The 27,985-nt window shown below is 39.7% G+C and overlaps 1 protein-coding gene across 1 annotated transcript; it reads left to right on the forward strand.

Annotated features, from left to right (window-relative positions):
• Nucleotides 1–35: 35 nt before the first annotated feature.
• On the forward strand, nucleotides 36–27,689 carry gpr83 (G protein-coupled receptor 83). Its single transcript, XM_049571358.1, has 4 exons — nucleotides 36–494; nucleotides 3,269–3,394; nucleotides 17,267–17,400; nucleotides 23,022–27,689. The coding sequence occupies exons 1-4, from the start codon at nucleotides 36–38 to the stop codon at nucleotides 23,731–23,733; spliced, it is 1,431 nt and encodes a 476-aa protein (XP_049427315.1). The 3' UTR covers nucleotides 23,734–27,689.
• The last annotated feature ends 296 nt before the right edge of the window (nucleotides 27,690–27,985 follow it).

Here is a 27,985-nt window from a genome sequence, read left to right on the forward strand (position 1 = left end):
TAACGTAAAGAAAGAAAAGAGAGGATAGTGGTAAAATGAGAGCTGTGTGTGTTTGGTTATGTGTGGTGCTCTGGACATGCAGCCCTGACGCTGCAGCAGCAGCAGCAGCAGCAGCAGCGGGACAGTCACTCAACGACTCCTCACTTCTGGGAGAGGGGATGTTTTCTTACACGGAGCATTTCCTGAACGTTTCGGGGCGGCTGGATAACCGGACCTCTGGATTCTTCCTCCTGGACTTTGACGAGGGGATGCTGGAGGACTGGCGCTCTCTGGCGAGTAAGAAGCGCCGCGGCGGGGAGTCGCAGGACAGGAGGGTCAAGGCGCTGCTGGTAGCCGCGTACTCTCTGATCATTGTGATCTCCCTGTTCGGGAACACGCTGGTGTGCCATGTGGTGATGAAAAACAAGCGCACCCAGTCCGCCACCAGCTTGTTTATTATGAACCTGGCTGTGGCTGATATCTTCATCACTGTCCTCAATACGCCATTCACCCTGGTAGGACCACCTTTCAACTTTAATAGGACATGATTACTGATGGGAATATAGCACAGCCCAGTAGGCCTACACTCCATTATGGGCTGCTCTTTTAATTGGAAAAAAAGGCAAACTTTTATTAGGAACGCTAGTGAAATGTGAAGTGAAATGTTTGTGTCTTAAAAACAAGTTTTTAATCATAGAATAACAAATATTTATGGGGAAACTTTTTTTTTTAATTTACCAGTAACCCCACCACCCATCCTTTCCCCCTTCACCACTACTTTAACAAATGTGTGCACAAGGCTGCTTTGAGCCACACACCTGCACCGATGTGTCTTGTTGTTTTGTGCCGTCAGTGTTGTATTAAGACACCAGAAGATGGCGCCATTTGTGTCATTACAAAGAGAAAGTGTAACTCTGTGTGTGTGTGTGTGTGTGTGTGTGTGTGTGTGTGTGTGTGTGTGTGTGTGTGTGTTTTATTTCATTTCATTTGTTTAAGAGATTCAAAAAATGTAAAAATGGCTCATAACTACATCGGGAATGATTATATTTTAAATGAATTGATTGAGACACCCTTAATTGCCAAAGACTTTTCTGATAAGTTAATTTTCAAATTTTTTTTTTTTTTTTTTTTTTTTAGCACTTTAGTATACAAATTGCAAAACGAGAAAGTCTGTGATGTTGGCATTGGTCAACTCAAGTACCAAGCACCACCCACCAGCTGGACAAACTTTCTCAATCTACAGCCAAACAGTAACCTACAGTAAAATATGTTTCTGAAAACATCTGATGTGAAAAATAAGCAATGAAGTTCATGAGAAGTGATTAAGATGACTGACAGCTGCTACAGACTTGGCTCTGATAGGTTGTTTTTGGTGCGCTGGGGTAGATTCTAGCAAATGCCATTAGGAGCAGTAGGAAGAGGGGGAGGGACATATTTATTTCACAGACTGTCTTGTGTACTTCAAAATATAGAGACAGTTGCTGTGTCTCAAATCGCATACTTCTGTACTTACACTTAATATTTTGAGTACATAAGTGCATTCACACTGAGAAGTATGGAAAAATGCAGTGCACTATGAGTACCCGGATGGTGCACTCAAAACGGTCAAGAAGTTGAGTGTGGAACTATGGACACTTCTCGCCCTCAATGGTCGCCATCTTGGCTACGTAGCAGTAGGGGAAGGACCACTTTTCAAACTGGATATGGCGGCCGAGGACTGTGCGATGGTAAATGGGGAACTGCCCATTGGTCCGACATCCCATTGTTCCGACCATATTAAACCCATTGTTCCGACTCCCGTTGTTCCGAAATCATCATGATGCCCTGTGGTTAAGGTCTGGTTAGGTTTAGGCACAAAAACCACTTGGTTAGGGTCAGGAAAAGATCTTGGTGTGGGTTAAAATGAAAAAGAAAGTGACGAACACATAAGCCGTGAGCCTGCTCCGCCTCAAACCTCTCCCAGCTGACCCAGAGCCGGTCGCGGTGCATCATCAAGGCAGAAATACGCCCGCCGGGAGCCGTTCAGCACTGCGGACCATCGGACTAATGGGATGTTGGACCAATGGGCTGTCGGACCAATGACATGGACCCGGTGAATGTCGCTGCATTGTCGTTATATATGTGTTTTTGCACCAAGCACCATATACTGTTGTTGGGTATAAGCCAGCAGTATGTTTATTGGGTTAATTTAGCAGTCTGTAATGATTTGGTGCTGCGAACGATAAAGTGAATGCTAATGCTAGTTTGCTAACTAGCTAATATGCGGTCGTCATTTCCGGTAAGTGCACAACAGCCATGTTTGGTTTGAGACAACGCAACCCTGTCGAAATTCGCGCACTAAGCCAATGAGTACATAGTGCACATAGTATACGACATGGAAGTGTACTAATGAAAGAATGTGATTTGAGACACAGCAAGTGTCTGATCCAAATGAACTCATAAGGAACACACAGGACCTGCATATATATTTTATTGATTCAGAGTGACATGACTGACAGCTACATTACAGACTCCTCGGCTCTGGGTGGTTGTTTTTATTCAAGTGTGGTAAGGTCATAGTGCGACAAGGCAATAAGGCAGAGGAGTATATTTGTTTGGTTTTTCTACAGATTACCTATCTCATTTAGTATTGTGTGAATATAGTAACAATTTAACAAAAAATGTATTCTGTTTAATAAGTTACCAACTACAGCTTTAATCAAGAGACAAATAAGAAATAACATATCTATAAATATAATATGTTTAAAGGAGCCCTGAAAACCTTCATAGAGACATGAAAAAACATTTTAAACAATCTCTCAGTGTATAATATTTATGACCTTTAGTGGGAAAAAAATTATCAAGAAAGGAAGCTTAAAAACTGTCTATAATGGTCTATGAAGAAGAGGGCTCGAAAAAAACCCTTCTTAGATGACTTTCTTCAAAAGACAGACCAGAATATACAGCAAGTATTAAAAGTAATTTAAAAGCTATATGGCAATGTCAGTACAATAACATGGAAAATACAAGTAATTTGGAAAAATATCACAAAAAGTATCGAGGAAAAATATATATGCAACATACATATTAAAAATCTGAGAGGAAGGTTATAAGACTATACAATTTTTCTTCAGGTGAAAAAGTAATACAAATGGTCATTTTGTGGGTAAAGTATTGTTTTCAGTGGTTTTCGTAAAACTCACAGGAACTATACTGAACAGTGTCAGTTAATGTCTGGATGGATGGATGAGGTTGGTAAATAGATACATGATCTCTTGTGTGTGTGTGTGTGTGTTGTGTGTTCCCTCAGGTCCGGTTCGTGAACAGCACTTGGGTGTTTGGAAGGACAATGTGTCACATTAGTCGCTTTGTGCAGTATTGCTCACTGCACGTCTCCACGCTCACACTCACTGCCATCGCTCTGGACCGTCGGCAGGTTGGTCTATAAATATCTATGATGCTCATCTGTCCGTGCAGAGCATATAGCTTGATGCCACTTAATGTGTGATGTATAGAACACTATGCTGTGAAACTAGCTGCCATTAAGGTGAATTTTGTATTCAGAAGGTGTGGTCCCAATACTCTTGTAATATAGTTTAATAGTGAGCATGACAGTGAGGGGTTTTTGCCTGCAATTAAGTCCAGTTTTTGAAAGTTCTGTCCCATAGACAGTGTTGAGAATTCACTAAGGAGAAATTACTGATCTTAAGAAAAACAGGTACATTTACTTTACTTGAGAGTTCCTATCTTCTGCTACAATACACTTCTCCATTACACTGCAACGATAAATATTGTACCTTCTACTCCACTACATTTATCTGACAGGTATAGCTCCTAGCTACTCTTAAGATGAGGATTTTACATCAAACGAAAACATCTAAGTTTCTAAAATACATTTCTGAAGATCAAACCAGAGGTTCTGTTCTGTCCTATTCTGAAGCCCCTTTTTATGATGTCTATAAGTTGAAAGCAGCTCCACCAACAACAGAGACTTTTCCCCTCTTCTCAGATGTTTATTTAAAGTGAAAACAGGCATCTTTTCATCTTTCCCCCGTTGGGTTTCTAAGTGATGTTACTGTGATGATGTTATTCCGTTACACAGTTTCCACAGTTACTTCAGTTGTTCCACCGTCCACCATTTCCACCACTGGGGATAGTAACTGCAAAGACCTTACATATATACTCTTAGGTAACTGGGGATAGCTACTGATAGCTGCCCAGTGGTTGGCAGACACATTTCCTTTGTGCTGTAAATGGAGCACTCATTTTCCCTGGAGATTGTACCAAGTGGCAGACAGAATTGCACAGTGAAAGCGAGACTTATAGGAATCAATCAAAAAACTAATAGTGCCATTACTGTATCAAGTGTTCCAGGAATGATGTTTTTCTGTAGAAGTGGAAGCTAGGGTCTTCCAGGTTCCCCAGTTAAAAGGTCAATGGGATTTTTGATTGGATTTGGGATTATTGCAAATAATAAACTCTGTGATACTTTAACATTTTGTTCAGCAAGAAAATGTTAACAAATGAACACTTTTTTGATTTTTGGAGCCTAAATGAAATCACCAGAGGTAAAAAAGCTAACATGAAGCTATAAACAAACTACACAACAGTCACATGACTTAACGCCTCCACCACAACGAGGTTGTAAAGCCGTGTTCGGGGCGATGACGTTCTGTAATCTCATTTAGCCACATAAAAGCTTCACAGTCATACGTGCTCACTTCTGGAGCACTCTATAGCCATGACACTGTACAATCAACATTTACTTCAGAGTGATAAGTTAAAGCAAAAACTTGTCTAGTTCACTTTAAATACCCGGTTTTATCCAGTATTTCTCCCTTTGTTTTTGATTCTCCCTCTCTCTCTCTCTCTCTCTCTCTCTCTCTCTCTCTCTCTCTCTCATTAATCATCTCAGGATCTCTCAAATTTATCTTGTGAGCTTTTGGAGGGTTCTGACCATAGGTTGGGAGCCACAAGACTAAATTAACTCACTATATAAAACCAGATCCACTTAAATCAACCATAGTAAAATGCTGCTACCATATTGATTGAGTACCAATCTCATAACGTTAGAGTAGTCTCAGCCACAGGGGCATCTCTCTGGAAGGGAAGAAAATATATATACTGACTCTAAACACTGTATTATGAGTTATGACTCAGAAGTACACATTTTTACACAAACTACAGCAATCAGGTGCTAAGGGCTTTTAAAGTACCTTAATCACCTCTGTGATTCACAGCAGTCACATCAGCTGCCACAGCTCCTATCTCTGGCACTGCATATAAATGGGCCAAATCAGAGAGCCAAGCTACAATAAATGACTTCCTGGTGTTTAGTTTGCATCTCAGCTCTCCTCACAGTTTGAGAGCCTCTAAAAGTTGTATAACCAGTGCAACTGAAAACATGCTGATAAGTTTAGGAAATGGATTTTTTTTTAAATGCTGTATTGTAGTCGTCATTTTTGATAGAAATGCAAGATAAATGGATTCTTTTTCAGCTTCTTGAGTTCTCTTGTTGTATCTGAAGGCAACAATGAATTCATGACCCACACAAACTTTCTTCCTCCACTCCTTTTACCATGCACCTGCCACCTGCTTGTAGAAAGACAGTGACAGCACTGTTACGTAAAGTGGAGATACCTGAGACACGCTGCAGGTTACAAGCTGTAATCGTGTTTTACAGCTGTCTGACATTACCGTCTCATTCACTGACTTTCCCCTACACGAAACAGTCCAATGCCTACACAGTGAAAGCTCCCAGTGCAAAAAAATGTGTCACCACTGAGCAGTAAGCCCTCATACGGTACAGGACACAGGGATTCTCATCGATCATCATTTTGTCTCACTGCTGCAGGAGCAGTGTTTTATGACAGTGATTTATGACTGTTAGCATAGGCATTGTACTGTGGGATTGTTCTTAAGCAAGCAGTGTACATGTTATGAACACTAAAGAGTTCATTTTTGACTGGAAACAGCTGGGCCAAGTTGTTCAGAATGTTTAATTTTGGATCAGAATGACCCATATTTGGAAATCCCATGCTGTCCAGGATCAGCTAATCCATTTCACTTTTGTGATGTTTTTTCAAATCAGCACTGGATTGAATCACAAACTGATACAAACTTTTCAAAATTACCCAATGAGGGTAATCAGTGCAATACATGAGACTCCATATCAAAATGTAGGCAGTCTGCCAGCCGTCACACTGCAATTACCACTTATCGCCATAGGTGCTGCAAAAGAGAAAGGAACAGAGATTTTTGAAGATTATATTTTAAAATGATTTTTGTTGTCTTGACAGTTGTTTGGGGGTATTATTTTTTTGGAACAACATCCTTTTATTTATTTATTTTTTTACTTTACTGTACCAAAGGGCTTAATAGCCTAATTACTACTTTATCTACTTTATCAAAGTAACTATTAAATAAATAAAGTGTAAAATAGAAATAAATTTGAGTGACTTAAAAGTTTAATTATATTTTATTTCTAAAATCCAGCCTAAATTCACCCTTCTGTTGGGATCAGGGCCCAATCAGAAGTAATCTGATCAAACTTTAAAAATTGGTTGTTCAGAAGAAAGAAAAAAAAAAGATTCTGAAATTGGATAAGATCATATAATCCGATCTTGGTTTAGATCTGGATCAAACCTTAACAGTTTGTGCTATTTAAAGCATTTTGGTAGGATTGGGATACATTTGATCCAAAAAATCAGGATTATCCTGATCCCAGCAAAAGACTGGATTCAGAGCAGATTTTAGGAACAAAATGTAATAAGTCTTTAAAGTTGTTCATTTATATATACATTTATTTAAATTTTGCACAAAATGTGTTTAACCGCTACAGTGATAAAATAGATAAAGTAGACATTAGACTACCTATGAAGCCTTTCAGTAAGGTATATTAAATATATATATATATTTATAGCTGTTAGTATTAAACAAAAAATATTTAAGGTTTCAGTGATGAAGATCTCTGTTTCATTGTCATCATTTTCTAGACAGATTGGCAGAATAGTTCATGCGTTCATGATATATATATATATATATATATATATATATATATATATATATATATATATATAAGCTATATAAATATAAACCACCATATAAACAGTTATTTACACATTAGCACATGCATTACATTACCCACTGTTATATGAAGTGTAACAAAGCCTCTGGGGCTTCCATATAAGGGAATTGTTACCCCTGTTGATCACTGTACTGTAGTCCCTAGACAGATAGCTTATCAAGGGCCACCATAAGTTCAAGAATGTGTTGTCTTTCCCCTTAATTTGGCACTAAGTCTTTCCATTGGCAAGACTCTGAAAACTTCGTTGTACCATTGTGTAATGGTTGGAGGCTTTACCTGAATCCAATTAAACAATATACATTTCCTAGCTAGCAGAAGAAGCTTATTTAACAGTTTGGACCTCCCAGGGTCTAGTACTCCTGCTATTTTAGATGGCAGGCCCAATAAGTATTTCCCAGGGTCTTTACAAAGCTTGCATTTGAAAATTAAATTCAATTCTTTTGTAACACGAGACCAAAAATGAACAATTCTGGGGCATTCCCAGAAACAATGAATATACTCCAACCTCATTCTTACATGTAATACACATTGGGGACCGACTGGGGTCAGTTTTGTTCAGCAAATATGGTGTCCTGTGTTGCCTGTGGAGAATCCGGTATTGCATTTCTTTATATTTATTGCCCAAAAAAGTTGAGTGAGAGGATTGAATACATGCATCCCAAAGGTCCATTTCATATTCAGTCTTTAAGTCTTTCTCCCATTTTTTCAGAACTGTATCAATCTTTTGCTGATCATGGGATAGAAAATAATTCTAAAAATGCAAAATAAAACCTTTTGTACCAGTGAAACGTATGACAGCTTCTTCCATTGGCCCCAACAGGGGCTTATCCTGGGGAATCTTACATTCTGTAAAAATAAAATGACAGACTTGAAAATACATGTAAAAATCAACCAGTGACAAACCGTACTTTGTTTCTAGTATTTCTGAGGACAAAAGGACATTACTATCATCAAATATGTCCCCTATAACTCTAATACCCTTGTCATACCAAGATCAAAAAATGGCATTTTGAATACCTGGAGGGAAATTTCTATTATTCCTAATTGGAGTCAGATATGATGGACACTTTCTCCTTTTAAAAAAACGGGACAATGCTTTCCAGACTTTAACTGTATTTGAAATGATCAGATTTTTTGTCAGTCTAGGGTGTGGCTTTCCAATATTTGTGAGCTCTGCTAGTAATGTATGAGGGGCACATTCCCACACTTCAAACAGTTCAGGGCCTCCTTTAAGATAGGAGTGCACCCAATCATAAATAATATGACTATGACAGGGCCAGTTAGGAGTGCACCCAATCATAAATAATATGACTATGACAGGGCCAGTTATAATACATAAGTTTCGGAAAATCCAATCCAATCCTTACTAAAATGAATTTTATAGCCTGACAATAATCCAAACTTATTGATAATTGACATTAAAGCTGGTATAGACTCCCGAGGGCTAGAGATAAACAATAACACATCATCTGCATATAAAGCAGTTTTATAAATGGTGTGTCCGATTTTGATCCCTGAAATATTATCATGTGATCTGGTAGCTTCTGCTAACGGTTCAACTGCTAAATTAAAAATCAAAGGTGAAATTGGATCCCCCTGTCTAGTAGACCTACTCAGTGTGAATTCTGATGATTTCATACCATTAACTATAACACAAGCCCTCGGGGAGTAATACAACAGCTTCACCAATTTAATAAATTCCCCAAGATCAAAGCTTTCCAGAGCACCGAACAGTTAGGACCATTCTATCCTATTGAAAGCCTTTTCGGCATTGAGAGAGATAACAAGGCCTTTGTGTTTACTGTTACTGGAGTACTGGATGATACTGAATAATTTCCTGTCCTGTGGTAACCTTTTTTTTTTAATAAATCTGGTTTGGTCATCTGTGATTAAAAATGGTAAGTAGCCCTTGAGAAACACTGCCAATGAATTTATTTATGTCAGACATGCAGAATATAATATTGCAAATGTAAGGGCTTTCATCAGTGGGCCACAAGCTCAGTTACCATTGTGTTACCTCATTTGATGATAGATAGTGACTTAACAGACATTAATTAAAAAAAGAAAATACCTTAATTTTAACTTTATCTCTTTATATTAAAGTAGTTTCTAACAATTGCATCCCATCTGCTGTTTCCTATCTTTTCAAATAAAACACTTAAAGTGACCCCCCAGTAGTGTTGTTTTTGGCAGCCTGTTTTAATTTTAGTTTTAGTCTAGTCTTTGTGTTAAACTGTCATTTTAGTTTTTATTAGTTTTAGTCACGTTCATACTCTTTTTTTGTCTCGTCAAGTTTCAGTCAACTAGAAGTCTGAGCATTTCAGTCTTATTTTAGTCAGAATGACTATTTTCGTCTCGTTTTAGTCGATGAAAACTGATGACATTTTAGTCTAGTTTTAGTCAATGAAAATTGTATTTTAGTCTCTTTTTAGTAATGCAATTCTATTATACCCAGTTAATATAGTATAAGTACCTTGTATGGAATAACCAAACCAAAATTTTCTTTTCTAAATTAGCTCCTATAGTTAGAGCTAAATATATATTTATTTATACAACAGTTAGTTCCGACCGAGTAATTTGATTGGACGAGAGGCATTCCGTGAGTGCTGATATAGAGTATAACATCACTGGGACTTGTAACAGTAAAATCACTCTGCTCACAGTTGTTATAGGTAAGAGATAACATATAATGAGCTGGTGAATACTGGGAAAATAACTTCCGACAAGGGAACAGAACCCTGATGCGCACCCTGCCCTGCCAGCAACGGCTGAATCTTCTTGTCAGGCCAGCGTCCCTAGCAAAGCTGGGCTACATAGCAACAGTCATTACACAGTAATATCAGACCTCTGAATGCCGCGACTGACCAATCAGAATACAGCATTTAATAGAGCCGTGTAATAAATATAAATACAGCCGTTGTTTAACCAACTGTCACACTCACTACATTGACACAAACTGACACTATAGCGTTACACCAAGAAGATGGATATTTTCCCCAAAATTAAATTTGAATTAAATTATGAGTGGTCGTCAGGAGAGGACGAGGAAAAGGAAAGCCAGGACTCTTCTGTGCAGACCTCCAGGTGTGTTTGTGTAACATCAGCCGAGCTCGACCAACTGGAGAGGAGCAAAAATTAAGCGAACACGGTCAGGAATTATCAATCTGATGAGGTACTGATGAGGATGAGGGAGAGTGGAAGCTGAATCCGGCCGTGCCAACATCCAAGTTTGCCAACGTTTCATCAGCCGAACTGGACGAAGTTACACAGTTGCAGATCAATGTGAATACAAAGTAGCTTGTGAGTTCCTGGCAACAGACTGGGGGATCGCGGAGCTACATAACATACTTTTATTTCATTACCTTTTGTTAACATTTCCTTACTCAGCATTGCTGTTTAAGCTGTTGTTGAACTGTTGTATAAAAGCAATATCACATGAGAGCGAATGATGTTATACTGTATATCGTCACGCGACTGTAATCCGTCGCGCAGTGTGACGCACAGCCTAGGAAACAGAAATACTGTAAAATAATAATAATAATGCGACTAAACATTATAATGTTATTTCATCTCGTCTCGTTTTGGTCAATGAAAATGAAGAGACATTTTAGCAGAGGTTTTATTTTGTAAACCACATTTAGTCTCGTTTTTATTCGTCAACAATATTGCATTATATATTTAATTATAGTTATCGTCACATGACCACCATTTACGTTGCGTCTCGTCTCGTTTTCATCACGTGATAAAGGTTCATTGACAACGATATTTAGTCATACTTTTCGTTGACGAAAGCAACACTACCCCCCAGTGGCTATTCTACCTGATTTTTTATATAGCTTGTAGCCTACATTGTGATGTTTGGTTCCATTTAGATCATAGATTATAAGGATTTGGTAATCTAGAAAAGTTTGTATCTGGATCAGGGTGATCCAATTCTATGTTGCTTTAAAAAAAGTGGTACAAAAGTAAGATGGATTAGCTGATCCTGGACAACAAAATATGGGCTTTCCAAACAAATTTGAACAGCTGGGCCCAGGATAATGCAGTCTTTCAGATCAAATGTATCCCAATCCAACTAAAAGGTTTTGAACACATACTAAAAGTTTGATCCAGATCAGAACCAAGACTAGATTGCATGATCTAATCTGATTTCATTATCCTTTTCTTTCTTTTGAACAACCCATTTTCAGAATTTGATCCAACCCGATAGCAAAAATCCCATCAGAATACTTCTGAACACCTGGACCCAGATGGCAAAGATGTTCTCACCTCAAAGTGCATTTAATAGCTTTTCTGGAACTTAATCAGATCTCACAATCTCCATAAACAGATTAACTTTGCTCAGTTATCACTTAAGTTTTGCATTAAGAGGACTTTTCGCTTCACATTTGCATAAAAGTTGATCACAATTTTAGTTCCATTTTTATCTTTTATGGGGACAGTTTGTTTTTGTACTACTCAACTCTTCCACAGAAACTCACACATCCATACATTGCTGATGGATTCCAACACTCTAATGTTTTTTTTAGTTAGTTTAGTTTAATTTAAAGACATTGTTTATCTCTAGCAAGGGAATTCTTGTCACTCTGCTTGAGCCAGTTTGTAACACAATATCCATCCATCCATTTTCATCCCCTTATCTGGGGTCGGGTCGCGAGGGCCGCAGGCCTAGCAAAGCACCCCAGATTTCCCTCTCCCCAGCAATGCATTCCAGCGTCTCCTGGGGGACCGCAAGACGTTCCCAGGCCAGATGAGGTATGTAATCCCTCCAGTGGGACGTGCCCGGAACACCTTCAGCAGGAGGCGCCCGTGAGGCATCCTGATCAGATGCCTGAACTACCTCAACTGATCCTTTTGGCTTTGCTCTGAGTGCCCTCCAGATGTCTGAGATCCTTACCCTATCTCTAAGGCTGAGCCCAGCCACCCCATGGAGGAAACTCATCTCCGCCGCTTGTATCTGTGATCTCATTCTTACGGTCACTACCCAGAGCTCATGACCATAGGTGAGGGTTGGGATGTAGATGGACCAGAAAATCGAATAGCTTCGGCTCAGCTCCCTCTTCACCACGACAGACCAGCACAATATATGAAGCAAAGAATTAAAAGACAGAAAAATTCCTACACTCAGTTAAGCTGGCACAGAGTGGATCTAGTGGACTACAGTATTTTGAAGATAGAGACAGTGAGAAATAATATAGTGCAAGCACATAATGTGTCCCAAGTCCACAGTACCAGCTCAGTTGCCAGAAAAAATGTTGCAATGCATTGGAAGTTTATGCAAACCATGGACATGAAACATTTTATATTTCAAACCTACCATATCAATGTTTCTAAAGTGACAAAGTACAGTATATGAGCTGACAGTCTGTCATCAATCTTAACCTTTTCAATGTCAGTGACCTGTCCTGAGCATAACCAAGTGCTTTTTGTGCCTTAACTTATCCACGTTAACCATAATGTTTTAGAAATGTTAACTGTTGTTGAAATGCAATCTGCTACATAATAACATACAAATGTAAGATATGCATGGTTTGCAGAACTGTACAATGCCAACATTTATTCTGGTGATTGGGTTGATAGTGCACACGGCAGCGGTAGCAAACAGCAGCCTGTGAGTCAAATCCAGCTCCTGTAATTTGGCCACAAATTTACACAAATCTGTGTAAGTCACAGTCTCATTTAATTCAAAATAAAATAAATGACATTTATATATATAATTGAGAATATAATAAATGATATTCTTTATGATAAAATATATTAAATGACTGGCGTCTCAGACACTCAGACAGGTAGCAGTGTACTAATTAGAAAAGGCATGCTGATGAAAAAAGACTTTTCAAGGCAAATGACAATATTATTTTTCTTTAACTATAAATCAAAGAGATCACTGTTTATTGAGAGTGGGAAAAATAACATCTGTCCTTGACCACGTAACCCTAAACAACACACAGCCATTCATAACTTCTTGAATTTCTTTTGTGTGTAGCTTTGTGCTTTGTGGTTACCACTCAAAAATCAAATGTATTTTAGTGTACGCACAAACTGAGTGCGTTAATTTTTCATTTTCCAGTGGGAACACACTTCATATTCAAACCCTGCTGTGACCGAAAATGGATCGGAAACATGACAACAGTGCGCTCCTGCCAGAGCTGTCCAGGGTGCTGAATATGAAGAGAGACAGTGTTGGGGTGGAGAATAATAATTCAAAGTAATTTCAGGCATCTCAAAATGTCAGAGATGTGGGTGTACCTGTAAATTTGCAACTACACTGTCAGGTTAAGGTGTGGGACCAAGAGGCAAGTCTGTGAGTCAAATGTTGGTATGTTTCATTTGACTTTTAGCCAGGAAAAGCTCCACACTTTGGATGCCATGGAGGCCACAACTACAGAGAATATTCTAATACCATTAAAATGATATGCATACAACTTAATGGCCTTGAAAAGATGCAGCACCCACAGCGGCTGTGATGTTTTACTTTAAGTCTTTAATTATTGTAATTAGATTTGTATGCCACTTTATGCTCCACAGGTCTAGCAGCTGTCCATTCTCTGTTGTAATTTAGCCTGTGCTGTACAGATCTGCCACAGGTATTATTAAAGTGCTATTTTAAGTGTTGGAATGGCTTCCTATTTATAATGTACAGTGCGTCATTTACATCCATGGACCATGCATTATGCATACGCAGTCATCCACAATCAAATAACACAGCAGAGTACAGGTGGATGATCATACAAAGGGAAGCATTTGAAAAGATTTCCAGTCCATGATGTACCAGCATATCAAACATCAAACATTTTCACTCAGTGGCAGCTGTACTTTAACTTTGTAAAATGTTCCTCCACTGCATAAATTCACAGACAGCCTCTCAGCATCCTTGGGTCAAATTGTTACTAGCAATTTTGATGACTAATGCAACCTCTGCTGCTGTTGCTGGAAATTACTTTGAGCCATATATATTCGAAGATGATTTATGACTACATACATTATCTCATCAGCACTGACACCTGGGAAAAAAATTCATCTTAATTCAATAAGCCACACCTACTGGTGAATTAAAGTCTTCTTTTCCATTTAATATATTAGTAGGAATTTATAATGGAGTATTGTCAGTTATCTCCCCCAGTTATGCAGCGAAGGCTGTGTCCCATTTGTTTATTAGAACACTTTTTTCTTCTTAACATTCAATAACCAGTACCAGCTGTAGAGATTATTAAATGTCTACTTTATTCTTCTTTCAATATTTGCCGGTCTACAACCCTAAAGCAACATAAAAGGTTGTATTTTGTAAATCTTTTTTTTTTTTAAATTGGTTTTGTTAGTGACATTGTGTACGCGAGCTGAATCTCTCCTTCACAGCAGAGATGGTTACCACAGTTTGATCTCTGAGATGCTTCAATTCTAGACTGTTTAACACACAACCCTGAACTCTGAAGGAGAATAGGCTGGAAGTGACCATATTTGGGCGAGTGGCTGGAGCTGTGGAGGAGTGGAGGAGGGGTGGATCTGAATGAGAAGCCGAGGACACTATCGGCAGCCTGTCACTCAAAGACGCCCGCCCTTAATTATGTGTAACTTTAAGCCTTAATAACACATAAATGGGTGAGTTAAATAAAGATTCACTCCTGTACAGTTGTCATGAATGCTGAAATTAGCTATATAGACCAAAATCATTTCTTGTGCCAGGCTGTAAACATGTTGATTTCTGCTGTAAAGTTGGGCATTTTAACATGGGGGTCTATGGGGATCTACTGTGTTTCGGAGCTAGCCTCATGTGGACATTAGAGGTACTGCAGTTTTGGCTTCATTTTTCATCCCCTGAGGTTGCCACCATGTGAACACTGGCAGAAGTGCAAGCTAGCTTGTAGCTATATACTGTAGCAAGACAACAAAAATCACTGAAATTACCAAAGATTTTTACATATCTGGACAATTTACCAGGCATCTGAAGTTTGGTGGAAATGTTATCCAAGTCCCAGTTTTTCTTCTGGTTATCCTCATGAGTATTCAGATGCCAACATTATCAGCTACTCCGTCTTGTCTTCTTTTTGCTTCCATGATGCCTGCTATTCAATCAGCAAAATCCAAGCGGCAACCGCCAGAAGTTCAACAAGGTGAATGTGGGTGGCAACCACTTCATACTCCTACTATCATGTTGGAAACCACTTCCCCGTCTGCTGCCTGCCCCTAACTGAAATGACTGGAGGCAGGGAGTTACCGCATGGCAGTGTGAAAGCAGCTTTATTCTGCCAAAGCCAGACTCCATTACCAATAGTAATACTATGTATATTTGTTCATGCACTGTACTCAAGTATAATTCTGAGGAGCTTGTACTTTACTTGAGTGTTGCTTACTTCACAGTTTTCTGCTGCTTTATACTTACACTCTACAGCAACTACTACTACTCTGAGGGAAATATTGTACTTTTTATCTCAATACATGTATTCAACACTTTTGAATTCTAGTTCCTTTTCATGCAAAGATATTGTAAAAACAAATTTTAGAAAATATGATGCATCATTAAAGATTAAAATACCCAACAGTATATGAAGCATATAATAGCAATAATAAAATGATATGAAACAGAAAAGGTATGTTTACTTTTGATTCTTTAAGAACATTTGTTGCTTATCCTTCTATATTTTTTTACATAATGCTGGATTTTTAAATCAAATGCACAATGTCGGTACTTTTACTTGAGTAAATGATCTGAATTCTTCAATTTCCACTGCTCTCTGATACACCATACGTACACACCAGACGCCCATATGCATTTGAAATAAGAAAAAATATTTATTGCTGGAAAAATAGCTGAAAACTGTCAGTGTTGGAGAGCAACAGGTTACATGTAATTAACTTAGTTACAATTACTGAGAAAACATATGTCATTCACTTAAAGTTACTAATGAAGGTGTTGGTGACAAGGGGTTACATTCAAATATGTTCTTTCTGGTAAAAAAAAAAAAAAAAAAAAAAGCTTATATTGTAGAATTTAACATTCATTTTGTTGCTTTACATTTTAACTCTGCGGGAATGCCTTCTCTGTACACAGCCTATTTTTGGACAGTTTTTAAGCTTTATTGCTCAGTTTAAAACATTTGTAAGAAAAGTAGTCAAAACGTGATCAAATGTAACAAGTTACATTACTTTGATAAAGTTATTTACATTACTGTACTTACTGCATTTTTAACAGTCTGTAACCCATTACATTTCAAAAGTTACTTTCCAAACACTGAAAATTGTATGAGAAAAACTGACATGTTAAAATGTGAAATTGTATGCTATAACCAAAATGAAATATTAATTTAAAAAAAGTTAACATAAAGATTAATAAATTGGGCAAAGGAAAAAAATGCATACAAACAAATATTTAATCGTTTTGTTAGTATGACCAGTAAAGTGTCAAAATAGATGTTCTCATTTTGCAGAATGGTCCCGTCACATTATTTTATTATAGAATATTATATTGTTCTGTTTGCATCACTAAAAAGTACATGTAAGAGCAATACAGTGTCGTAGTTTGTTAATGTGTAATGGATTAAAAGCTACAATATTTCCCTCTGAAATGTAGTGGAGTGGAGGTATAAAATAGCATAAAATGGAAATACTCTAGTATGTCAAGTACAGGAAATGTACTTTGTTGCATTTCCCCACAGACTTTCTTGTATTGCAGTCAGAGGAACAGGAAGCAGTATCTTGCTCACTCAGTTGGTATTGTCAGTGTTGGCTGATGCTTCACCGAGTAAGTACAGACAGTTGAGCAGGGACGTTGTGTCTCTGCGGTCATCACTAGTGTGAACTCAAGTTCACAGTAAACAAATATATAAAGACCTTCTCCTTCTGACACTTCTTCAGTTTGTGTACCAGAAACCAGGCAACTGTCCAACACAGCACAGACACACTGAGCCAACAGGTTGATAAACAGAAAATGGGATGCTGTTTACCACCGGTCAAAGCTTTGACTGAAAAAAGTGCTTCTTGTAAATTACATGCTGAAGTGCTGCTTTACAAATTAGCCTGACCTCCTGTAATATTATTCAACTGTGGATTTTAATTGGATATGAGTCATTTCTGGAGCTGATATTAGAAATCAACCCCCAGATGAGTACACAGATGTGAACGAATGATGTATAGTATTGATTCAGTGTGTGTGTGTGTGTGTGTGTGTGTGTGTGTGAGTGTGTTTGCACTGACTTTGATCTGTGTGTGCTGATTTTGTTTCAGGTGATTTTACATCCTTTGAGGCCTCGCATGTCCCTGACACAAGGCGGTGTGTGGGTTGGTGTTATCTGGATAATGGCCAGCTGCTTCTCCCTCCCTCATGCAATCTACCAAAAACTACTGACTTTTACATACAGGTAAAATGATACACACTCATGCATTTCAATAAGGAGAGATCCATTGAAAGTGGAGAATAATAATTAATGTGGTTGGCAATGAAGGAAGACTTTGGTGGTTAGACTCCATACATGTGATGACAAGAGAAAAATATGAGAGATTATTGTTATTGTTATACGTGGGCTGGTAGTATAGGCGCCTTTCAAAGCACTCAAGGACACCGTACTATACACATTAAAAAATAAACAAACAACAATGTATCCATATGTCATTTAGACAAACAATGCAGTAATATACAATAATAAGTTAGTGCAGATCTCGATAAGTGTATCATTATTAAATCAGATTGAATATGCCAACCTGAAAAGGTTTCAGATGGGATTTAAAGGTGGAAAGGGAATCCATCTTGTGAATGTCATGGGGGAGAGAGTTCCAAAATCGGGGGGCAGAATTTACCCTTCTCATATAGCTATTGGATTTAATGACAATTTTGCCAGTGTGGGTGGCAAACTTGCAGAAAAAATAGTTGATGTAGAGGAATGTCCTATTGATAACATTGCTGTCTTTACATGGCAACTCATGAGACATGAGAACAAGGACGTCTCTGAACGTCGTTGGACGTCGCAAGTTGCAATGTAAACACAGCGTGCCTGCAGGCTAACTGACCACGGTGAGAAATGATGCTATAAAAGTGCAGTAAATTAGTCTTTTCAATTCAGTTTTGCATACCGCGGCTTCAGGGCACTTGGATTATGACAGACGAGCCGTTCTGACGTTTTTGAAATGCATTAGCTGAGTTTATTACATTTTCAAAATGATTTTGGACATGGGTTCCATGCACTTCAAGTGTATGGAAAAATCCCGCTAGCTGTTATCCTCCGATACCCCGAATGAGTTTTGTGGATTAAAAAACTATACTGGACTTCTTGTCGGCGGGTCAGTGAGGGTCAGTAAGTACTGTCTGTATTTTCAATCTAAAGTGGCCATTTCCTTTAAAGGTGAGAAGCAGAATCTTGAAGTCGATGTGATATTTAACACGAACCCCCTGTAGGTGCTGGAGAACAGGAGTGATATGTTCTATGGCAGGGGTTCTAGTAATGATACGGGTAGCTGAATTCTGTACCGATTGGAGATGCTGAAGACTCTTGAGAGGAAGATCAAAGAGGACAGAATTGCAATAATCAATATTGGATGGAACCAAAGAGTGAACGAGAATAAAAGCGCTATGAGGTTTAAGTCACAGGCAAAGACGATAGTAACATTATTGATGTGGGCCTCAAAGGACAATGTACTGTCCAGGATGACACCCAAACTCTGAAGAGACAGACGGACTTTGGAGTTTTCAGTGGTCAGAGATAAACTGTTTGGTTTAGCTGAAGTAGAATTAGTACCTGCAAGGGATTTAGGAAGCACAACTTGTCAGTACCATTATGAAAAATCTTTTTTTGCTTATATCTCCTCATAAAAGCATTTTCTTAATGTTTTTGAGTCCATGATTTCATTTCATTTATTAGGATCCCCATTAGCTGCAGCCGAACCAACAGCTATTCTTCCTGAGGTCCACACCAAACACAATGCTACATACATGACAGTACATAATCACTAAACACATCCCACCACCACAACAACAACAAACAAAACACAATACAACAGGACAGACAGGACCTAGCTCTAGTCATAGAAAAAACAAAATAGAACAGGTATAACGTTCAAATGACTCATATTCAGGTTATTGCACATGGCATTATAAATGAAAACCAAAATCAAAATGGGCTTACAGAAAAGCCTCCAAGCGCTTCAGATATCTGAAGATTCTTTGATCATCAGGATATTAATCAGCAAACAAAAACTAGAATTACCATCTTGTGGTTGTATACCTCCGTGAACCAGTCAAGTTAAATACCTTTTCGACAGTCATGGGCTGGGTTGGCTTGGTTTGGTCTGGGCCATCAGCCCAGCACAGCAGGGATTTGCATTTCCATTACAACAGGGCTACCTTCTTGAAGGTGTGTCTGTAGCCCCTTTTACACTGCCAGATTTTCCGTGAATGTTGGGCCGTTTTGCCGGCAAGCTGCGAGAGTTTAGACACACAGAGCCGGATTGGCAAGTTGATCCGAGGTGCCCAATTTTGTGGCCTTCCGCCACGGGAGGGGCTGTTGATGACTTGTGGGAGAAGATGTTGATGACGCCGCACGTGCGACCCACTGGCGGTGGATAAACAGGAAACAGCTGATAGCAGGAATTAGCGAGCAGCTAGTAGCAAGAGGGAAACACAAACCTGACAGACACTGTAAAAATGAGCAACTGGGGAGACAAATAATTGCGCACCTGCCTTGCCCTCACAAACGAAGAGGCCATTAACCGTCAGATGACGGGGACGGTGAAGAACGGGCCAACTTATGAGAATCGCCGAAGGACTGCCCTTCCGCAGCTTCCCTCCCACGTCACTGGTTATGTCACACACTGAGCTACACGTTCTGTTACTTGCTCACGCCCCCCATTGCCCCGAAAAAGGTGCATTCTGTATAAACAAAAGTAGGTAGGCGGCATTTTGCCGCACTCCCTGATTTTGTTTTAATACTGCCAATGCTGAAAAAAGACTGATTAGGCTTTCCTGCAAATTTGCACAATTCCTGTTTAAAAAGGGCTTTTAACTGATGACGACGTGTCTTGAGTGAAGACATTCAAAAGCAGAGTGCTGATCCATGGCAAAAATCCTGTTGTGTTTGCTGCATGTGTTTCCACAGCAGGACAGGTAAAACAAGTTCACCTGTTGGAGGTGAGCTGTTTGCAGAGAAGCAGTAAGAGCCTGTTGTCTGCAGCTCTTCATCAACATCTCACTGTGGCTGTTTCTGCTTTGACTCCCTGCCGTATTTTAGACTTGTCTTTATTGAAGAAAAGCTGCTAACAACATTCTGCCAATTCAGTAATTAACACATTTCATTTCCTTTAGATTCTTCACAATAAAAGTCTCCCATTATTTTATTGAGTTTTGTTTTCGAGCAGCAACTTCACATAATTAGTATGGTGGATAACATGAAACGGTAAAATAAAGCAGCTATGTGTTGGGATTCACAGGACCACAGATGGTTTATCATTTGGTAAAATCATCACTGGACAATTTAAAGGCTTTTTCCTCTGCATGCTCTTTGTCTTCAAACAAAGAGGGCTATGCCACACCCATCTCCACAGGAGCTCTCACCTCACACCTCAGTGAAACTCAAGTCCCAAAACTTGATTGGACAAGACCTTTTACAGTGACATGTGACTCTGATGTCACAGGCATCTGTACAAGGTTTGCTCCCTTCAGATCTTTCTTTCTCTTCTTGCCCTGGAGCTTCAACAGCTCACACCGCTCTCCAGCTGGGCTTGGAACAGCCCAGAGGCCTAGACCCTGGCTCCATAGCCCCAACCACTAAAGGGAGAGCAGCTGATCACAGACTCTGGCAAACACGAGGTTTGCAACTAGCTTTCCAGCAACAAGGAACTAAGTGAGTTAGCACCCAGCGTCTAACTCTGCAAGGACCCCGAGTGACCAGCTTCCTTGGATCAGAACCTTTGGAACAAAGGACACAACAAAGACTGCAGCTGAAACCATATTCCCAGCCTTCTTCTGCCAGCTAACAAAGCAGCACACCACCGAGTGACTCTTTCTCCCATCCATTCAAGGATCGGTAATGTAACAACTGGGCATAGCTTATCACAGCTTTACAGGCTAAGCAAGACTGTTTAACTTGTTGTATGTGATTTGATGCTGTTTACGGAGTTATTGCTGTGATTGTTGGCAGTTAGGTCATTGATTAGTTGACTTCGCCAAAGCTAAGTGTTTAGTTTGCTAATACTGTTCAAAAACAGACTCTTGCACACAAACAATCTCTGCACTAATCCAGACCATTAACAACACAAATCACATTGACATAGACTCATTAACAAACAGGATTTCAACAGAGCTACACCCAAACAGGCATTTCAAAGCTCCTGCTTCTTTTCCTTTGTCTTTGTCCTGACCACACGGTCAGACAAACACCTCCCCCGAAACTGAAGCAGCCTTGATTCGGCCATTTTGGTAGTTCTCTGTTGTCAGCCATTTTGCTTTGTAGGCCAAACGGCTCCTTGATCACCACACCCGCCTTTATCTTTCCCTTCTTTCTCTCTCTCTCTCTCTCTCACACACACACACACACACACACACACACACACACACATATACACACCAAGCTTGTATATAGTTAGTTAGAATTTGTGTGTTTTGGTTTGCTTTGCTAATTTGTGAATAAATATAATTCTTTGGAATCATACCTGCTGTCTGTTTAATGTTGCACAAAAGTGAATGAATAGTCAACCTCTGCTGTGTCAAGAACTCCGAAATCCTTCAGGCATTACTGTTAATTTTGGTTGTTGTCATTAATTTAATTATTAATCAAACTCCAAATTAATAGTTTAGCGTATTTTATGAGACTGATATCTTTAACTGGCTATCATTCTTCCTTTTACGGGAATGGTGTCCCACGAGGTGATTTAATGTTAATTAAGTCACAGTATTTAACATAATTATTAATTATTAATAATAATTATTAATTATTTCCAATAGCCAATTAAACCCCAACATATTTGGTACCTCCGTGTGAAGCCTAGTGTGTTGACCCCAACATTTATGGTGCTGCCGAGTGAGGTAAATACCCCAACATATGTAAAATGAAAACAGGACACAGGAGAGAAACTAATCTCCACACAACATGAGATTCTGGTAAAAGCTACAAAAGCACTGAGAGCTGAACACACAGAGACTTTGAAAAATGCCTTGCTCTCTCGTCTTCAGACAGAGGTGAGTAGAGTCCTGCAACACACATGCTTGTTTGGGGGGGAGAATGGGGGTCATCTGGGCTTGATTGCGGTCGGCGAGACATCAGGCGGCCTGGCTTTTGGGCCTATTGTGGTGGAGGTCCATCTCCGGCATGGCTTGGCGTGGCATGGTGTGTCTAAACTGACAATGGAAACACAAAGCAGCGTGGCATGGCTTTATCACTTTTTCTCTCCATTAGACATTTGTGTAAAGTTTTGTCCTAATTAGCATATGAATTTTTGAGTTATGGCCAAAAGTGTATTTTGTAACGTCACAGTGACCTTGACCTTTGACCACAAAACTCAAATCACTTAATTCTTCCATCCAAGTGGACATTTGTGTTGAATTTAAAGACATTCCCTTATGGTTTTCTTGACATATCGCCATCGAGAGAATGAGACAGATGCAAGGTAACACTGACCTTGATCTTTTAACATCGATATCCAATCAGGTCGTTGTTGAGTCCAAGTGGACATTATTGCCACAATTTGAAGAAAGTCCCTGTCTTGAGAAATTGTGCTCATGAGAAAAAGAGAGACAGACGGACAGAGGGAGGACAACTGGCTAACACTGGTGCAGAAGCATGAAAAAAAAATCATTTGAATCAGATTTCAAGGAAAAATGCCAAAAATTGTCTTGTGTGTGAGGTTTTGCCATTGCTTCTTTTTCATCATATATTATAATTAAATGAGTAATTGTGGGTTTTTTGGTTGTTAGTTGCAGCCCTACACTCACCTGTGACCTAATCCAAACCTTGTTCAGTAATCTGTCACTCCTGCTTCTTCTGTTTCTCTCCAGTAAGGAAAAGGAGCGCAGCCTGTGTGTGCCAGACTTCCCAGAGCCCTCAGATGTCTATTGGCAGTACATTGACCTCCTGACCTTCATATTACTCTACATGCTACCACTCCTCATCATCACCGCCTCCTACACCACAGTGGCCTGCCGGCTGTGGCGTCACAACGCCATCGGTGACACCACAACAGCTCAGCACGCTGCCCAGAGAAGAAAGCGGCGGCGGACATTAGCCATGTTGCTCCTGGTGGTCGGGGTGTTTGCCGTCTGCTGGTTCCCTCTCAACTGCTACGTGGTGCTGCTGTCCAGCCAGGCCATCCACTCCTCTAATGCTCTGTACTTCTGCTTTCACTGGCTGGCTATGAGCTCCACCTGCTACAACCCTTTCATCTACTGCTGTCTGAATCCCACCTTCCGCCAAGAGCTGAGGCTGCTCTTTGACATGTGCAGGAAGAGGCGAAGGGTGGTGGTTGGGCTGGAGCCAGAGCTCCGCCCTGTTGCTGCTCCTTGTCACAGGACTGCCTGGCCCGACAACCACGAGTCCTCAGGGCCAAGGCACACCTTATCACACCCGGGCCACTCCTCCTCACAGCAGAGTCACGCCTCCTCCAGTCAGTCCCACAACATCAAAGATACACACGTGCTCTTCACGGCCAGGCAGGTCCTCACAGGAAGAACTGACATCCTCTCAGTCGAGCCGATTGTGGCTGTCAGCTGACAGGGGACATGGGATTGTGCTGTTTGAGATTCTTAATCCTATTTTAGGATTTCATCATGTTCCAAAGAGGATATCAGAGATCTCAGAGATGTATGGCTGAGACTTCACGCGGTTGTGATGGCAGGAGAGTGAGAGGACATGGTGATGGCTTTAAAAGGAAGAAACTCATGTTGTTTTATCCACCTTTATGTTCTGCTTCTCACTCAATTTAGGCATCAGCCCTTAAAAGTCCAGTGTGTAGGATTTAGGGGGATACACTGGCAGAAACTGAATGTAATATTCAAAGTTTTCATTAGTGTATAATCACCTGAAACAAGTAACTGTTGTGTTTTTGTTAACTTAGAATGACCCATTTATATCTATGGTCCTCCTCCATGGAGTCCACCATGTTGATCTATAGTAGCCCAGAATGGACAAACCAGCTCTAGATGGGGCCGTTTGCATTTTTGCGGTGGCCCCCATAGTCCTAATTACAAGTTTCAGTTGGTTGCAATCTGCAACCTCACCCCTAAATGACACTAAATCTTACATGCTAGACCTTTAAAGCATTACCAGCTGTGCTTGAGCTGTCGATCGTTTCACATAATCTTCATCAGCAAATGGAGTTTGGCCAGTTTATCATGTTCAAATTTCCATTTTTTTCCTCTGCCCTTTTAGGACACCTCCTCCATGTTGGCTTTAGTTGAGTTGAGATTAAAAGTTAATTTTTTGATCTTGGAAACAGCAGCTGACAAAACAGTCTCACCACAAAGTCCATTTAGCAGGGCTTCTTGAGCTTTGGATCAGTTTTTAGAGATTACTGTTGCAGCAATGACATATACATGCAGAGGATGTAATGTGAAGCTAACTGGGCTCATTCCTAAAATTAATTTATCTCAAGTTTCTTTATACCATATATTTTATGAAAGAAAAAAAACCCTCATCTGATGTAAATTTTCTGTCTAAAAATATTTTTTTCTGATCTCAACCAGCTCTGTACCAACAACATGGGTAGTATGTGTAAATGAACTATGTTAAACTTTGCTCCATTGTACCAGCACCCACATCTCCCTGCTCATCTCCAGATAACGCCAAACTGGATTTTTGCCAGCTCTCAAGTACAGATTGTACCGCATTTTCTTATGCCCACCTGCACAGACAAAATCATTTAGAAGCAGATGAAGAGAGAGATGCCTCTCTCTTTCTCTTTCTTAAACTCAGATCAAACTGTAAAACTAAGCAGTGCTGATCAAATATAAACCAAGTTTCTGATATTCTATTGTCTATTTCTCACCTAAAATGTTTTCAGACACATACTTTTGTGCACTGTTTGTAATCCAAGGCTGTTCTTGAACAGGAAGTGGACCATTTCCTGTATTGTAGAAACAGAGGCTGCAAATACTATGATGGACGTATTTACCATGAAGTCACACAGTGGTTTGTGGACTTCCATTTTTAAGCCTCGAGTTTAAGATTTCAGCCATCGCCATCTTGGTTTTTTGCAGGCAGTACTGACCAAATTTGAGGGGTGGCTCTAACTGAGAAGCTGAGGACACTTTTAACAGACAGCCTGTCACTCAAAGTGGCCCGCCCTTAATGATATGTGACTTTAAGCCTTAATCATTTTTAAAAGGAGCTAGTTATATGAAATATCACCCCTGCAGAGTTGTCATGAAGGGGGGAATTAGCGATAGAGACCAAAACCAGGCTGTAAACATGTTTATTTCTGCTTTAAAGTTGGGTATTTTTAATGGGGGTCTGTGAGGATTGACTGGCCTCTGGAGCCAGCCTCATGTGGCCATTCAAAGAACTGCAGATTTTGCTGCTTGGATCACGGTTTAAATATGGACCAAGATTCTGTTACGACATTTTTCTGTTTACTCTGTGCACGTAGAACCAATTTTGAAAGTAACTGCACCTTTCTACTACACAGACAACCCATTTTTGTGAAAAGGCTATCTTTCCGGCGGTGAAATGCTTCTTTAATCTTTTGAGATAACTGTCAGGTCTGTTTGCCTTCACAGGTTTGCATGACTGACAAAGTTCATTCATCCCCGAAAATCTCTCTGAAAAAAATATGTATCACTTAGTTGTGACATGAAAACTGTGGTTTACCATTGTGCCTACGAGCACAGAACCTCAGATAGCGTTCAGAATAAAATATTGATCACACTGATTCTCAAGCTGCATCCTGCTGCTCAACCGTGTCTCTTTGATTCATATATAGCCACAGGACTTATAGAGAATGCATAGGGGGAAAAAAACCCACGCCGACAAAATATTACAGCAGGCTACATGACTCACCCTCATCAACATATATTCTGCACCATAGACTGTGTCGTCTTTTAGTTGCTTCAAAAGTCTCTTTACAGTGTTGCCAATAGTGAAAGAAAAACTATGTTTTTGGTCATCAGTCCAGACAGACACGTTGGAGCTTTGCATACCAAAGACAGCCTGCAGCAAAATTCTGACGGTGTTCTCACAGTGTGACTGCCACTACAAACCAACCAATGATGCAGAACAAATATGATCACTTTAGTTACGGTTCACACTGTTGGCAGATTGCTAAGAGGAAAGCTTGCAGGTGTGTCACACTGCATTTTGAGGCTGAGCATCAGAGCGTGCTCACAGTTCATTTAACGGCGTCAGTGGAGTTTGCTTTTGTTCACTCCCAAGTAATCCCATCCAATTAATTACATGCCTTGAATATGTAACTTGTGCTTTACTTTAACCATCTAAAAGGGCTGTAAAATAGCCAACTAGGCTACTTTGGATGCTATAGAATTTGAAGGCAGAATATTTCTTCAGTTTCTGAACTGCTGTGTGAAGGTCGCTCTAAAGTAATTGAATGGTGTTAAAGATAATAACAGCCTCTATGAATTTTATTCAAAGATCATATAAAACCGAGCAAAAAAGAGAAAAGAATGAATAACCTCAGCTTTCGTAACTGCATGATCTCCAGCCATTGCATATCACACTCTTTGAGCATCTGTCATGTCCTCACTTTGCCTCATTCATGAATGTGTTTACTCCACTCTGCCAATGAAAGGAGGCAAAGTGAAAGCGTTCCTACCACCTTGTCATCTTTGTGTGTAGGTTTCTTTTGTCAAATTGAACTGGGAAAATCATATTTTCCTTTAGAAAAACGGATCCTATTTCATCCTATGGTGTCATCAAATCCAGTGCCAGACATAGTAGATTAGGCGCCCTAGACAAGCTTCTCCTGGCCCCACAATAAGAATCACTCTTGGTGGCGTTCTAGGGATATGTCCCCAGCCTGTTCTCATTCCCAAGTTGTCAAATACTGCTGCTTTGTCAAGTGATTTTGACCATTACCAATGCAAAAAGGCACCTTTCCCAGCAGAATGATACACACCGGGCAGCACCAGTTGATAACCCCACCCAGCAGTGTGTCATACTGCCATGAAAGATGCATCAGTCTCCAGATGGCATCTGCTTGAAATGCTGCGAGTAAAAACCTAATATAAGGAGCTGGAAAGTTCCTATAGGGCAGGTGGGAGGGGCGGTGGACGGATACAACAAACCCCAGACTTTCACCTGTGTGAATGTTTGAGCCAAACCATGATGTTTTATAAACCTAACCACATGCTTTTTTGCATAAGGAAAAGAAACGTCAGTACGAGGTGTGATGTTGTGAGTTTTTTTTGAAAAAGACTGTATGCATCTAATAAGCAGAAACTGTACATTTCCTGTGAAAACAGAAGTGTACTTTGAAAAGACACAATGCATGTAACAAGCGCAAATTCGTGGCATCCCGGAATGTCAACAACAGACGCAGGAGGATACCTGGCCTGTCAAATGGAGACGTGAAAGTCCACTGAAATAGTGAAGGTATTTGAAGAGTTTGGATGAGGACGCATTGATGTCCCCTTTTAGGAAGATCTGCCACTGATCACATCACATTACAGGTCTGAGAAACATCAAGTACACCAACATTTTGGTGGATTAAAATTAAAATGGAGCTAAAGCATCTTGCTGAGAAAAAAAATCTGCATTTTTTGTTGGACTAAAAGTCATATCAGCTCTTCATCAAAAATGTGTGTCTTTACGCACATACAGTACATTCATTGTAGCAGAATATTAGAGTGTGTTAATCAAATATTAAACACAGAGTGTGTCATTGTCTCTCGCAGTTGAAAATAAGGAAATTTGTTGTTGAAAAATATGTGTTATATATTTTAAGCTTTGAAGGTTCTGTTATTATATTATAAATGAAGCAGAATAGGAGACGAACACATTCATGCAACAAAAA

Source organism: Epinephelus fuscoguttatus, linkage group LG3 (genome assembly GCF_011397635.1).
Source record: "Epinephelus fuscoguttatus linkage group LG3, E.fuscoguttatus.final_Chr_v1".
Classification (NCBI taxonomy): domain Eukaryota; kingdom Metazoa; phylum Chordata; class Actinopteri; order Perciformes; family Serranidae; genus Epinephelus; species Epinephelus fuscoguttatus.